Source organism: Xyrauchen texanus, chromosome 13 (assembly GCF_025860055.1).
Source record: "Xyrauchen texanus isolate HMW12.3.18 chromosome 13, RBS_HiC_50CHRs, whole genome shotgun sequence".
In the NCBI taxonomy this organism is placed as follows: domain Eukaryota; kingdom Metazoa; phylum Chordata; class Actinopteri; order Cypriniformes; family Catostomidae; genus Xyrauchen; species Xyrauchen texanus.
The window spans coordinates 47345875-47362834 of record NC_068288.1 but is presented as its reverse complement, the minus strand read 5'-3'; the positions used below and the strand labels follow the sequence as shown (position 1 = coordinate 47362834).

The 16960-nt window shown below is 37.3% G+C and overlaps 2 protein-coding genes across 2 annotated transcripts in view; one reads left to right on the top strand and one right to left on the bottom strand.

Annotated features, from left to right (window-relative positions):
• Positions 1 to 3020: 3020 nt before the first annotated feature.
• LOC127653544 (vesicular inhibitory amino acid transporter) lies at positions 3021 to 12242 on the top strand. The gene is made up of 2 exons (XM_052140245.1): positions 3021 to 3906; positions 9751 to 12242. The coding sequence occupies exons 1-2, from the start codon at positions 3502 to 3504 to the stop codon at positions 10936 to 10938; spliced, it is 1593 nt and encodes a 530-aa protein (XP_051996205.1). The 5' UTR covers positions 3021 to 3501; the 3' UTR covers positions 10939 to 12242.
• A 3174-nt stretch (positions 12243 to 15416) lies between these two features.
• The window catches only part of LOC127653547 (aurora kinase B-like), an 18959-nt gene continuing 17415 nt past the window's right edge, over positions 15417 to 16960 (bottom strand). Inside the window, exon 9 of the mRNA XM_052140247.1 lies at positions 15417 to 15818. Coding sequence (XP_051996207.1) covers positions 15651 to 15818 — 168 coding nt within the window. The 3' untranslated portion in view covers positions 15417 to 15650. The remainder of the gene's footprint in view (positions 15819 to 16960) is intronic.

Below are 16960 nucleotides of genomic sequence, written 5' to 3'. Positions count from 1 at the left end.
TGTGTGTGTGTGTGTGTGAGAGAGAGAGAGAGAGAGAGTGTGTGTGTGTGTGTGTGTGAGAGAGAGAGAGAGAGAGAGTGTGTGTGTGTGTGTGTGTGTGAGAGAGAGAGGGAGAGAGAGAGAGAGAGTGTGTGTGTGTGTGTGTGTGTGAAAGAGAGGGAGAGAGACTGGCCTAGATGTCCAACTGATAATTTTCCACCATGAGAAGACAAAAGGGCAAATCCAGCACACACAAAAGCCAGATTCATGGCGCTGCTATTTCTTGAACAATAACATGAGATCACCTTGTGCAGCAAGATAACATTGAATCAGAGATGAGCAGAGTGACCTGACTGGAGAGAGACTGATCCTGAGTCAGTGTCCCTGGAGAGAGGTTTAGTGTTATGTGTTGAAGGGGCTCCTGGGAGAAGCTCTCTGACCTCTTATTGCCCTCTATGATTTTCTGAAGGGTAATAAACTGAAGGAGAGAAATGGAGGTGACATCGGTGAACTGAGCACACACACACTCACATGTCCTCACTCATAACATTCACTAAGGCTAAATATTATCGTCGTACTTAATAAAGTATGATAATCAGATGATCAACACACTCTCACGGCGAAATCGGCAGGATACGTACGACTTTTCTAAATGTGGCTAATTCGTATAATATCATGCGAGTGAGGGGAAATATGGTGAGGAGAACTCTGACAGTTCATTGAATAGTGTAACAACATACCAATGATGTCTGTAGAACATATATATATATATATATATATATATATATATATATATATATATATATATATATATACATTTACATTTACATTTATGCATTTATGCAATTATTACAGGGACAATCCCCCCGGAGCAACCTGGAGTTAAGTGTCTTACTCAAGGACACAATGGTGGTGACTGTGGGAATCAAACCAGCAACCTTCTGAGTACCAGTTATGTGCTTTAGACCACTACGCCACCACCACAAAACATAATTAATCGAATTATGAAATCATTTAGATTTCTTCAAAATGCTCAGCAAGTGGAGGTGTGCACTTGCATGAGGAGGTGTGCACGTGCATGAGTGTGGGGTGAACATGAGTGTAGATTTTCAATTATAATACACTGTTTGTATCACCTAAATAGGAGAAATATCGTCATTAATATAAGAACAATTAAATAGTTTGCACATTTAAATAACTGGCCAAGGCAAGTCAGTAACACATTATTATAATGTAGTCTACCGCCAAAACCACTCATTATAATCATTTGCCAACAACTTTTAAATATGCAAAAAAGTTCCCCGCGTTTATATTTATTTATGTATTTATCTTATATGTTGCCTTGCGGTTTCCGTGCACAACGTGATATGAGATGTCTTGAAAGGTGCCATAATAAATCCGGTGCGCTGTTCTTCTCGTGTTGTAGCGTTGTTAATCGCAGTGACGCGCGCTGATATCAGAGGAGGTCTGGACGCGGCAGATAACGCCACCGCGATTAACCCGTTCCGCTCCCGCCGGGGAAAGGAGGCCACGAGGCCGCGCACCGCCTGAGGGAGAATAAAAGACAATCTCCCGGGAGAAGACAATCACAGATAGACACGATTAGATATGACGCGTACAGCAGGACAACACAGAACAGAGTTACATATAGACACACACACCAATATAACGCGTCATTTATGAATACATGAATATGAAATGAGGAAATGCATTTCGGTGAAGTTCAATGCAAGCTCCTGATCGAAAGAACTCTACCCGTGAAACACAGCATAACAAAATCAAATCTCATTAATAGAATATATTCATTTCATTTTATCTGATAAACAGCTTTATGTAGATTCACGTTTAATAGTCTGAATATGCGCCTGCGATGGAGAAGTTTGAGGTCGCGCGCGGTCGCTGTCCGGTGCTGAAATAAACGCGCTGTTGATTTCCGCTCAAACAATTCACCAATCTTACCCTTTAAAACCGAATCTTGTCATTACACTACCCTCACCTGTAATATCAGCCTGATAATAATCATTCGCTTAAAAGGATTATTATTATTTTGCAGTGATTTGTTTCAAGGGTTTATTAGATAATTGCATTTTTTGAATATTCGTTTAGGTTTATGCTGATTAGAGTTGCACAATTATTACAATATTTCTGTAATAATGACAACATGTATTACAATTAATAAAACCAAATAAGGCTCTTAAATTCTTTGGAGAAAAGCTGATAGTGGATTTAACGGAGTATAAGACTAAACGAGAGGTCAATATCGCAAGAGCTTATCTATTGTGAATAAACTGATGATTTTCTGTATAATATTGTGAGTCAATTCGATGCAAAATCTCTTACAGGCCGGAGAAATGCCGCATTTATATAAGCCGGGATATCTTCATTTACTTGAATGTGTCCGACAACGAAATTCAGATGATAAACCCAAAAACAGCCAATGCGCGATATTTGTGCCCCGTGACAAAACGATCCATAAAACATCCAATTCGCCTTTTCTGACTTTTTGGGTGACAAACTCACAAAACACCACTTTGCACCTGATCTATTAAAACGAATTCATATCTGCGACGTGTTTCATTTCTAGTTCCGTGACGAATAAAAGAAGGCTTTAAATCCGATTAAATGCGTATTCCAAAAACCAGCTCAACGCGTCGTCGGGAATCTTATTTCCTCTTGTTGAAGAACAAAAAAAGAGTCTTTTAAACCTTCATCTGAAGCAATAAAAACTGGAGGGTGAAAGATGCGAAAGGAAAAGACAACAAGAATATTTCAAGACAACTTTTAGTGTCCATGTGAGTCCTAGCCCGATGCGTGGAGATGGTTTATATATACGTGAAGTTATGCAACACTAGAGACCCCGGATGCCATTGGGTGTTGTAACAAGTATATTTGGGCAGAATGAAAGTGGAGAGGAGGATGGGGTACTGCAAGCCCCTCCCTCAGAAATGCAGCAAATCTTTACCCCGTGGTTTTTTTTCCCCGGTGCGGAGTAGCGGCGCGCATTGGGGCCGGAGACGCGCTTTGTGCGCGCGAGTCTTGGCATTGGCAGGCTGACGGTGACACGTGCCTCTCTCTCAACACCCCCGAGCTCCCGTGTACCGCATTGGCATCAGCGACGGCCACTGAAACACAGTCGAAGCTGTGCCACGGATACTGATAACGGAAAGCCCGCTCAAAATTACGCACATTCTCCTTTTACGCACAGCACATTAAACCTGTCCCCGCACCTGGGAAGCGCGCCTCGGTGTTTGGAGCCGAAACAAAAGAGAGGAGTGGACGAACAGGATGCAGGCGCCAGGTATCATCTACGTCTGAAAGTGACATGATCCACGAAATTCGCCAAAACACCAGGCGTGATTTCAGTCAGAACTGGAGATAACGAATACGCGTCACCACGAGAGTCCGTCCTCTTCTCGCTCCGTTGATGCGCAGAAAAAGAACTCTGGTCGCACACTAAATTCGTTCAATCTAAAATACATCTGCAGAGGTGTTTGAACATTGATCTAATTGAGGAAAGCAATCATGGCCACGTTAATTAGAAGCAAGATCTCAAACAAGCTGTCTAATGCGGCCACCACCGTCACCAATAAGTCGCAGGCGAAGGTGAGTGGGATGTTCGCCAAATTGGGCTTCCAGGCCGCCACGGACGAGGAGGGTTTGGGCTTCGCCGCCTGTGATGATCTGGACTATGACCACCGGCAGGGGCTTCAGATGGACATCCTTAAAAACGATGAAATTGGGGGAGAGGGCGGTGGGGACATGGGTGGAGAGGGCACTTTCGAAGGGGACAGCCATTACCAGAGGGATGGAACGGGTCCACCGCCCTCAGCGTCCAAAGACGGAAATCTTTGCTCCGAAATTGCCAATCTGGACAAGCCAAAAATTACTGCTTGGGAGGCAGGATGGAACGTGACCAACGCGATCCAGGTAAGAGCGCATCATTAGTCATTGCGCGTAGTGGAGTATGGATAAATGTCAAATTGTGCACATAAATTGCCTTAATACATTCCACAGATTTTTGATAATAATTAATGCTTAAAATAGTTTTATGGTGTGTAGGTCAAAAATCGCATTTCAATGGCGTGATTGTTTTTTTTTTTTTTTTTAGCTAATGACCTAAAGGGACTTGGATGGACATTTACCGCTTCATAAAGCGTGTTTAGCAACGAGTTAAGCGATTAAAGACAGCATTAATTATTATATTTATATATTGGTCTCATCGTTGTGTTCACAATTGAAGATTTGTGAGTTTTTCCGTCTTATTTTCGACATGCGTAATTTGGAGAGCATAATGTCCCCTTATCCTATGTCATGAAAATGCCTCTTCTAAATTTCTTAGTCAAAATAATTTTATTCAGCACGAACCGTGCTTTAAAAACGAACAATTAAAAATATATATATTCTTGACAATGGCCAAAACATGTGTTTTAGCAATAAAATCCACACACATTGAATCACGCGCAGCTAAACCTCTTAACATCAAAATGACACCCGTGACGTGACTCCCTGCCTATTTGATACATCCTGATGACGACACAATGAGGTGAGCGTGACTTTGCTCACAGCAAATGGAATGTCCTAACAGAAATAAACTGCATTCCTAATGCTCCATCACAAGCCCCTGCAGTGAAATTAGACGCTGAATGGCGCATTCCCTAAAAAATAAACGGCACTTTCAGTTCAACTTTAAACACTGAGATTAATCAAATAAATGAACAAAGAAATGTGCACATTTTAGTGTGGCATGTGACACCAATATAGGCCAATATGGGTATGATTTTTACAGACCATAAAGCTAATTGTGCTGAAAATAGAATATAATGGGGTATTATTACATAGTGTATTCCGGAGACATAGAACAGAACAGAACAGAATAGAATAAAATAGAATAGAATGGGGTATTATTACATAGTGTAATCAGGAGTCAAATAACAGAACAGGACAGAATAGAATCAAATAGAATAGAATAGGGTATTATTACATAGTGTATTCCGGAGACATAGAACAGAAAATAATAGAATAGAATAAAATAGAATATAATGGGGTATTATTACATAGTGTAATCAGGAGTCATATAACAGAACAGAAAATAATAGAATAGAATTAAATAGAATAGAATGGGGTATTATTACATAGTGTATTCAGGAGACATATAACAGAATAGAAAAGAATAGAATAAAATAGATTAGAATAGGGTATTATAACATAGTGTATTCCGGAGACATATAACAGAAAAGAATAGAATAAAATAGAATATAATGGGGTATTATTACATAGTGTATTAAGGAGTCAAATAACAGAACAGGACAGAATAGAATCAAATAGAATAGAATAGGGTATTATTACATAGTGTATTCCGGAGACATAGAACAGAAAATAATAGAATAGAATAAAATAGAATATAATGGGGTATTATTACATAGTGTAATCAGGAGTCATATAACAGAACAGAAAATAATAGAATAGAATTAAATAGAATAGAATGGGGTATTATTACATAGTGTATTCAGGAGACATATAACAGAATAGAAAAGAATAGAATAAAATAGATTAGAATAGGGTATTATAACATAGTGTATTCCGGAGACATATAACAGAAAAGAATAGAATAAAATAGAATATAATGGGGTATTATTACATAGTGTATTAAGGAGACATATAACAGAACAGAATAGAATAGAATAAAATAGAATTGAATAGGTTATTATTACATAGTGTATTGAGGAGACATATAACAGAACAGAATAGAATAGAATAAAATAGAATTGAATAGGTTATTATTACATAATGTATTGAGGAGACATATAACAGAACAGAATAGAATAAAATAGAATAGAATAAAATAGAATAGAATAGGTTATTATTACATAGTGTATTCAGGAGACAAATAACAGAATAGAAAAGAATAGAATAGAATAAAATAGAATAGAATGGGGTATTATTACATAGTGTATTCAGGAGACATATAACAGAACAGAAAAGAATAAAATAGAATAGAATAAATTAGAATAGGGTATGATTACATAGTGTATTCAGTAGACATATAACAGAATAGAAAAGAATAGAATATAATTGAATAGAATGGGGTATTATTACATAGTTTATTTCGGAGCCAAATAACAGAACAGGAGAGAATAGAATAAAATAGAATATAATGGGGTATTGTTACATAGTGTATTCAGGAGCCAAATAACAGAACAGGACAGAATAGAATTGAATATAATGGGCTATTATTACATAGTGTATTGAGGAGACATATACCAGAACAGAATAGAATAGAATAGAATAAAATAGAATATAATGGGGTATTACTACATAGTGTATTGAGGAGACATATAACAGAACAGAATAGAATAGAATAGAATAGAATGGGGTATTACTACATAGTGTATTGAGGAGACATATAACAGAACAGAATAGAATAAAATAGAATAGAATGGGGTATTACTACATAGTGTATTGAGGAGACATATAACAGAACAGAATAGAATAAAATAGAATAGAATGGGGTATTACTACATAGTGTATTCAGGAGACATATAACAGAACAGAACAGAATAGAATAAAATAGAATAGAATGGGGTATTACTACATAGTGTATTCAGGAGACATATAACAGAACAGAACAGAATAGAATAAAATAGAATAGAATGGGGTATTACTACATAGTGTATTCAGGAGACATATAACAGAACAGAACAGAATAGAATAGAATAGAATAGAATGGGGTATTACTACATAGTGTATTGAGGAGACATATACCAGAACAGAATAGAATAAAATAGAATATAATGGGGTATTACTACATAGTGTATTGAGGAGACATATAACAGAACAGAATAGAATAGAATAGAATAGAATGGGGTATTACTACATAGTGTATTGAGGAGACATATACCAGAACAGAATAGAATAAAATAGAATAGAATGGGGTATTACTACATAGTGTATTGAGGAGACATATAACAGAACAGAATAGAATAAAATAGAATAGAATGGGTTATTATTACATAGTGTATTAAGGAGACATATAACAGAACAGAATAGAATAAAATAGAATAGAATGGGTTATTATTACATAGTGTATTAAGGAGACATATAACAGAACAGAATATAATAAAATAGAATAGAATATAATGGGGTATTACTACATAGTGTATTGAGGAGACATATAACAGAACAGAATAGAATAGAATAGAATAGAATATAATGGGGTATTACTACATAGTGTATTGAGGAGACATATAACAGAATAGAATAGAATAGAATAGAATAGAATGGGGTATTACTACATAGTGTATTGAGGTGACATAGAACAGAATAGAATAAAATAGAATAGAATAGAATGGGGTATTACTACATAGTGTATTGAGGAGACATATAACAGAACAGAATAGAATAGAATAGAATAGAATATAATGGGGTATTACTACATAGTGTATTGAGGAGACATATAACAGAACAGAATAGAATAGAATAGAATAGAATGGTGTATTACTACATAGTGTATTGAGGTGACATATAACAGAACAGAATAGAATAAAATAGAATAGAATATAATGGGGTATTACTACATAGTGTATTGAGGAGACATATAACAGAACAGAATATAATAGAATAGAATAGAACAGAATAGAATGGGTTATTATTACATAGTGTATTGAGGAGACATATAACAGAACAGAATAGAATAGAATAGAATAGAATAGAATGGGGTATTACTACATAGTGTATTGAGGAGACATATAACAGAACAGAATAGAATAAAATAGAATAGAATGGGTTATTATTACATAATGTATTAAGGAGACATATAACAGAACAGAATATAATAAAATAGAATAGAATATAATGGGGTATTACTACATAGTGTATTGAGGAGACATATAACAGAACAGAATAGAATAGAATAGAATAGAATATAATGGGGTATTACTACATAGTGTATTGAGGAGACATATAACAGAATAGAATAGAATAGAATAGAATAGAATAGAATGGGGTATTACTACATAGTGTATTGAGGTGACATAGAACAGAATAGAATAAAATAGAATAGAATATAATGGGGTATTACTACATAGTGTATTGAGGAGACATATAACAGAACAGAATAGAATAGAATAGAATAGAACAGAATAGAATGGGTTATTATTACATAGTGTATTGAGGAGACATATAACAGAACAGAATAGAATAGAATAGAATGGGGTATTACTACATAGTGTATTGAGGAGACATATACCAGAACAGAATAAAATAGAATAGAATAGAATAAAATGGGGTATTATTACATAGTGTATTGAGGAGACATATAACAGAATAGAATAGAATAGAATATAATAGAATGGGGTATTACTACATAGTGTATTGAGGAGACATATACCAGAACACAATAGAATAAAATAGAATAGAATAGAATAGAATGGGGTATTACTACATAGTGTATTGAGGAGACATATAACAGAATAGAATAGAATAAAATAGAATATAATGGGGTATTACTACATAGTGTATTGAGGAGACATATAACAGAACAGAATAGAATAAAATAGAATAGAATGGGTTATTATTACATAGTGTATTGAGGAGACATATAACAGAACAGAATAGAATAGAATAGAATAGAATAGAATAGAATAGAATGGGTTATTATTACATAGTGTATTGAGGAGACATATAACAGAACAGAATAGAATAGAATAGAATAGAATGGGGTATTATTACATAATGTATTAAGGAGACATATAACAGAACAGAATAGAATAAAATAGAATAGAATATAATGGGGTATTATTACATAGTGTATTGAGGAGACATATAACAGAACAGAATAGAATAGAATAGAATAAAATAGAATATAATGGGGTATTACTACATAGTGTATTGAGGAGACATATACCAGAACAGAATAGAATAGAATAGAATAAAATAGAATAGAATAGAATAGAATTGGGTATTATTACATAGTGTATTGAGGAGACATATAACAGAAGAGAATAGAATAAAATAGAATAGAATAGAATTGGGTATTATTACATAATGTATTAACGAGACATATAACAGAACAGAATAGAATAAAATAGAATATAATGGGGTATTATTACATAGTGTATTGAGGAGACATATAACAGAACAGAATAGAATAGAATAGAATAAAATAGAATATAATGGGGTATTACTACATAGTGTATTGAGGAGACATATACCAGAACAGAATAGAATAGAATAGAATAAAATAGAATAGAATAGAATTGGGTATTATTACATAGTGTATTGAGGAGACATATAACAGAAGAGAATAGAATAAAATAGAATAGAATAGAATTGGGTATTATTACATAATGTATTAACGAGACATATAACAGAACAGAATAGAATAAAATAGAATATAATGGGGTATTATTACACAGTGTATTGAGGAGACATATAACAGAACAGAATAGAATAAAATAGAATAGAATAGAATTGGGTATTATTACATAATGTATTAAGGAGACATATAACAGAACAGAATAGAATAAAATAGAATATAATGGGGTATTATTACATAGTGTATTCAATAGACATATAACAGAACAGAATAGAATAAGAATAAAATAGAATAGGTTAGTATTACATAGTGAATTCAAGAGACAACAGAACAGAATAGAATAAAATAGAATAGAATAGAATTGGGTATTGAGGAGTAATTTTACAGAACAGAGAATAGAATAGAACAGAAGTGGGATTCTATTATTGTGTAATGTCGTTCCTGTGTTCTCTTCCCAGGGGATGTTCGTTCTCGGGTTACCGTACGCCATTCTCCACGGCGGATATCTCGGACTGTTCCTCATTATATTTGCTGCGGTCGTGTGCTGCTACACGGGGAAAATCCTCATCTCCTGCCTCTACGAAGAGAACGAAGACGGGCAGCTGGTACGAGTGAGAGACTCGTATGTGGATATTGCCAACGCCTGCTGCGCGCCGCGCTTTCCCGCGCTGGGAGGCCACATCGTCAATGTTGCCCAAATCATTGAGCTCGTGATGACCTGCATTTTGTACGTCGTAGTCAGCGGGAACCTGATGTACAACAGCTTTCCGAATTTCCCGGTGTCGCAGAGGTCATGGGCCATCATCGCCACCGTCGCTCTCCTGCCTTGCGCCTTCCTCAAGAACCTCAAAGCCGTGTCCAAGTTCAGCTTGCTCTGCACCCTCGCGCACTTTGTCATCAACATCCTCGTGATCGCCTACTGTCTGTCCCGGGCACGAGACTGGGCGTGGGACAAGGTGAAGTTTTACATCGACGTCAAGAAGTTCCCCATCTCCATCGGCATCATCGTGTTCAGCTACACCTCGCAGATCTTCCTGCCCTCGCTGGAGGGTAACATGCAGAAACCCAGCGAGTTCCACTGCATGATGGACTGGACTCACATCGCTGCCTGCATCCTCAAAGGCCTGTTCGCCCTGGTGGCTTACCTGACGTGGGCGGACGCGACCAAGGAAGTCATCACGGACAACCTGCCGCCAGGCATCCGGGCCGTCGTCAACCTCTTCTTGGTGTCCAAAGCGCTGCTGTCGTACCCGCTGCCGTTCTTCGCCGCGGTCGAGGTGCTGGAAAAGTGTTTCTTCCAGGACGGAGGGCGCGCGATATTCCCGGACTGCTACGGGGGCGACGGGCGCCTCAAATCGTGGGGTCTGTCTCTCCGGTGCGCCCTGGTTGTGTTCACGATGCTCATGGCCATTTACGTGCCGCACTTCGCGCTTCTCATGGGGTTAACGGGCAGCTTGACGGGCGCCGGTCTGTGCTTTCTTCTGCCCAGTCTCTTTCATCTCAAGCTGCTCTGGAGGAAGCTCTTATGGCACCAGGTGTTCTTCGATGTGGCGATATTTGTGATCGGGGGTATATGCAGTATTTCTGGCTTCATTCATTCCGTTGAGGGGCTCATCGAGGCATACAAATACAACATCCAGGATTAGTTGGGGAAATGATCGATTGGTGATACGTGTTACAACACATCCCACCTATTATTGATAACCAAACCGATAAGTTTTCACCCCCCCCCCATTCGACTTTAACAAAACGTGTCTGCAAAATAGAATTCACCATAGAACAATAAACGAATTATTCTGCAATGCAACAAACGCTAGGAGGGATGATTTGGACAACAACACGTGATATTAGAAATAGAACTAAACATCTGTTTTTAAGTGAGTTAAAAGTTGATTTACAAGAGGATGTATCGAATGAGAATAGAACTGCAGGAAGAAATAATTCATTTTACGTTCAAGAATAAAATAACGCGTGATTTGCAATACACAGTAAAACAACAGCAGATCATTATTTACATCACGGCAATAAAATATGAGTAGAACAAACTGAAGTATATTCCGAAATTCTATTGGAGGACACATACAAGTCTTATTTCTTATATTTCGCATTACTTTAACCAAAATGACTCGGAGAGGGCGATATAGAAACTGTATCTGGACGGTGAATAGAAATACTTTAACTATGCAGTTTGAACATATGATGTCCGTGCAGTATTAGAAATATTCCGATGAATAGAAATCGAGAGGGTTTAATTCACACATACGGATTTACCGGATACACACACAGAGACTCCGTCCAATATCATCAGCGATGAAGATGATGAAGAAAAATATTAATATATGAATCAGAATTTCCAGCAGAAAGAAATTAAACCACGAACTCAAAATCACTAAAGTTGAATTTCGAGCATTGCGTGTTTATTGGGAATTAATATATCTATATATCTATATATATCAATAATAATAATAATAATAATCTTCATTTTCCCCTAAAGTGAAATTTATTTACAACGTGTTTGGATCGAAATCAAGCTGTCTGACTCAATACTCGAAATAAAGAGACTTGCATAAGACATTTGTCATTGTGTGCAATCCAACGGGTGCTGTGGACATGTTATAAACCGTGTGTGTTGTGTTATTGTGGTTTAAAAGATGGAATGTATATCACAAAATCGTTATCATATATTGTGAAAATGAATATATTGAAGAATAAAGAAACGCGTGAAATTATATTGTACAACTGTTTTGATTTGATTTTGATGTGACATAAAAGACAAAGACACACAACAATAAAATCAATCTGAGTCACCTGAGCTTTATTCCACACCTCATTTACATGCACATAGTCTCGATTATGTTTGATTGCTTGTTGTTGAATTGAAGAGATGTGTAATGTTATTTTACGAGTACTGGTGTATTTGTCAAAGTGAGAAATAAAAGACATATTTAATGTATCGCACATGTATTAGTTCTATGTGAAATGAAAAAGCAGCTTTAATGCAGCGTGATTAAAAGAGACCTCCTGGGCTGATAGGTCAAATAAATATCAAACAATAACCTGTCAAATAAATGTCATCTTATGCTTCATGCAACCTGTCGTCGGTGTATCAGGGGGAGCAACAGACATCCGGACAGATGATGCTCGACAGATTTTGGCTCTCGGTGAAACCTCTGCAGACAGGCAAACATCTGGACGAGTTTCTGAGTGCGGATAATAGAGGAGGATATTCACATATGCTCACTGTGACTGCATGAACAATCAAAAATGGACAAAAGTTTTAGAGATTACACATTTAAAAAGATTAAAATTTCTCTAACATAATTAAAACATCAATACTCTGTAAATAATTATGTACCTGCAAAATTAAATTATCTCCAGAAATCACGCATTAATGAGCAGTAACCGCGTCATAATCCGAAGAATGATTAAAGAATAAATTCAAGACCATCTAAAAACATACAGCTGACAGCAGCAGCGCGTGCGCAGAACTGGCGGAATGTTGGATTGTGGGAATTTGAGTTCCACTGGAGGAGTCATTTTCTCATGACCGACGAACGTCTGAGAACATGTGACTACAGCGGCATCTAGCGGCGCGAGGTGGTATAGGCGGTGTCCCGTTTGGAAGGATGCGTCCTCCAGAGGTCTGATTTGTCGGCCGCATACGTCATCGAGGCGACGTATGCCTCGTTACATTTTGTTTTCATTGGGAATGCAAAAAAGGTTAACAGTTGTATAAATGTAAGTGCATATACATAAAATGCATTAATAGATAAAATAAGACCAAAAAAAAAAAAAAACCGCCTCAATGACGTATGCGGCCGACAAACAGCGGCATCTAGCGGCGAGAGGAGGTATAGATGGTGACTTGTTTGGAAGGATGCGTCCTCTTTTCTTTTTTTTCCTGTCATCTTTAGTGCCAAAAAAAAAAAAAAAAGGATACAAATCACATGTGAATTGTCAAAATATACAAACATAATATGTAGATAAAATACAATAGAGTTTTGCCAGAGGATGGGTCCTCCGGAAGTCGCATTTATCGTCCGCATACGTCATCGAAGCTGTCTCGTTTAATTTAACTAAAGAAACTAGACAGCTTCGATGACGTATGCGGCCGACAAACGCGACTAAATTAAAAATGGATAGCAAGAGATTGACTACAGCGGCATCTAGTGGCGAGAGGAGATATAGCAAGAGATTGTGACTAGAACATTTTTGGAGGGTTTAAAGCTTATAATTTTATTAAAACATCAATTCATCGGTTTGAACTTCTGCATTATTTAAGCAGTAAAGTTGTTAATATTGAAATTTCTTAACTTTAGTGCATTTCTAGACCCATTATCATCAATGGGCCCCAAAGCAGACTTCCAACGGTGCATCCTGACCTCAAACGCCCTTCGTTAATGTTACGGAATACAGGTGAAACTCGAAAAATTAGAATATCGTGCAAAAGTTCATTAATTTCAGTAATTCAACTTAAAAGGTGAAACTAATATATTATATAGACTCATTACAAGCAAAGTAAGATATTTCAAGCCTTTATTTGATATAATTTTGATGATTATGGCTTACAGCTTATGAAAACCCCAAATTCAGAATCTCAGAAAATTAGAATATTGTGAAAAGGTTCAGTATTGTAGCTCAAAGTGTCACACTCTAATCAGCTAAACACCTGCAAAGGGTTCCTGAGCCTTTAAATGGTCTCTCAGTCTGGTTCAGTTGAATTCACAATCATGGGGAAGACTGCTGACCTGACAGTTGTGCAGAAAACCATCATTGACACCCTCCACAAGGAGGGAAAGCCTCAAAAGGTAATTGCAAAAGAAGTTGGATGTTCTCAAAGTGCTATATCAAAGCACATTAATAGAAAGTTAAGTGGAAGGGAAAAGTGTGGAAGAAAAAGGTGCACAAGCAGCAGGGATGACCGTAGCCTGGAGAGGATTGTCAGGAAAAGGCCATTCAAATGTGTGGGGAGCTTCACAAGGAGTGGACTGAGGCTGGAGTTACTGCATCAAGAGCCACCACACACAGGCGGGTCCTGGACATGGGCTTCAAATGTCAAACGTCTTACCTGGGCTAAAGAAAAAAAGAACTGGTCTGTTGCTCAGTGGTCCAAAGTCCTCTTTTCTGATGAGAGCAAATTTTGCATCTCATTTGGAAACCAAGGTCCCAGAGTCTGGAGGAAGAATGGAGAGGCACACAATCCAAGATGCTTGAAGTCCAGTGTGAAGTTTCCACAGTCTGTGTTGGTTTGGGGAGCCATGTCATCGGCTGGTGTTGGTCCACTGTGCTTTATTAAGTCCAGAGTCAACGCAGCCGTCTACCGGGACATTTTAGAGCACTTCATGCTTCCTTCAGCAGACAAGCTTTATGGAGATGCTGACTTCATTTTCCAGCAGGACTTGGCACCTGCCCACACTGCTAAAAGTACCAAAACCTGGTTCAATGACCATGGTATTACTGTGCTTGATTGGCCAGCAAACTCGCCTGACCTGAACCCCATAGAGAATCTATGGGGCATTATAAGAGAAAGATGAGAGACATGAGACCAAACAATGCAGAAGAGCTGAAGGCCGCTATTGAAGCATCTTGGTCTTCCATAACACCTCAGCAGTGCCACAGGCTGATAGCATCCATGCCACGCCACATTGAGGCAGTAATTAATGCAAAAGGGGCCCAAACCAAGTACTGAGTACATATGCATGATTATACTTTTCAGAGGGCCGACATTTCTGTATTTAAAATCCTTTTTTTTTTTATTGATTTCATGTAATATTCTAATTTTCTGAGATTCTGAATTTGGGGTTTTCATAAGCTGTAAGCCATAATCATCAAAATTATATCAAATAAAGGCTTGAAATATCTTACTTTGCTTGTAATGAGTCTATATAATATATTAGTTTCACCTTTTAAGTTGAATTACTGAAATTAATGAACTTTTGCACCATATTCTAATTTTTCGAGTTTCACCTGTATTTCAGGCAATGTTACAACTTCTCATCTAGCACTAACCAGTATTTCCCAACAGGTCGTGTCACATGACCTCTACATGTAAAACTGTAGGTCAGTGTGTGGAAAAGGTTGCATGTGTGAAAGCATTAGAGCGACACCATGACAACAGTTTCCAGAAAACATAATTTATTCCAAGCACAATATCAGTTGGTGATATACATCAAAATCTCACGATTGAAATCCCTTATAATAACAAAAACATTTATTGTTTCAAGTAATGGTTAAAACTTTACAATGTGTGTCTTATTAACAATTACATATTTAAACAGCACAACACGTTACATACAAATGTTGTTTACTCCATCAGTCTTTGTTCCCATAGTTCAAAGCAGCTAAACCAGCGCAGTCTTTAATCGGCGGCTGTGTGAGTGGTTGGCTTCTTAATGGAGTTCTCCACGACCCACGGGTGCACCATGACCCCCTGGATGGGCAGTCTGTGCATGGGGTTGTGCTTCAGTAGTCTATTGATCAGATCTCTGCTGCCTTCACTCACGTGTGCTGGGTAAGTAAACTCAACCTAGAGAGAACCGAGAGGTTAAACATGAATGAATCAATTGGATGACTGAGAAGTGCCAGATTTCCAGAATCCCCTAAAAAGAACGTTAGTGGCACTTCATGCACGCCCAATAATCACTGTTATTCCAGCGCCACATAAAAACTTAGCCTAGGACCGCTGATGAATCCATTACGTTATTTCTTCCCCAGTTTAGATCATTTAAATTCATTTGGGTTATTGCAAAGCCAATTTACAAATCAGGATTTTAGTTAGCTGGCGAATGAATGGCATGCCAGCTTTGATGTCCATTTTAATGCAGAAACAGGTAAAATTAAATAAAGGCAATTAAACTATAAAAAAATATATATTAATTTTGACAACCTATTTTTGATAAAAATAAAAACCACTGATTCAAGACCGACTGTTAAATCTTTAAGTGTCACAAAAAATATCAAAAAATATTTTAAAGGTACAGTTCACCCAAAAATGAAAATTCGCTCCTCATTTACGTACTCGCCCTCATGTCAAACCAGATGTGTGACTTTCTTTCTAATGCAGAACACAAATGAAGATTTTTAGAAGAATATTTCAGCTCTGTTGGTTCTTACAATGTAAGTGAATGGTGACCAGAACTTTGAAGCTCCAAAAAGCACATAAATGCAGCATAAAAGTAATCCAGTGGTTTAATCCATGTCTTCACGAAGTGTTATGATATGTGTGTGTGAGAAACAGATCCATATTTAAGTCCCATTTACTCCAAATCTACTTTCAAACAGCCCTCCTAAATGCATTCACGAGTCAGTTTAATTTGGTCCATCGCCACCTACTGGGCTGAGTAGCAAATATGATTTATTCTTTATTCCTCCCTTTTTTCCCCTTTCTCTTCCTTGCCCAGCAGGAGGCAATGTGCACAAATGCAACTCACCAAAACAGAATGCACCATGGGTGTCTTTTGGATTACTTTTATGCTGCCTTTATGTGCTTTTTGGAGCTTCAAATTCTGGTCACCATTCAGTTGCATTGTATGGACCTACAGAGCTGAAAAATTCTTCTAGAAATCTTCATTTGTGACATCTGGGACATTATGCGTGTGAATAAACCGGTTTTATTGTAATTTTTTTCATTTGTGGGTGAACTGTCCCTTTAAACAACATTATTCCATT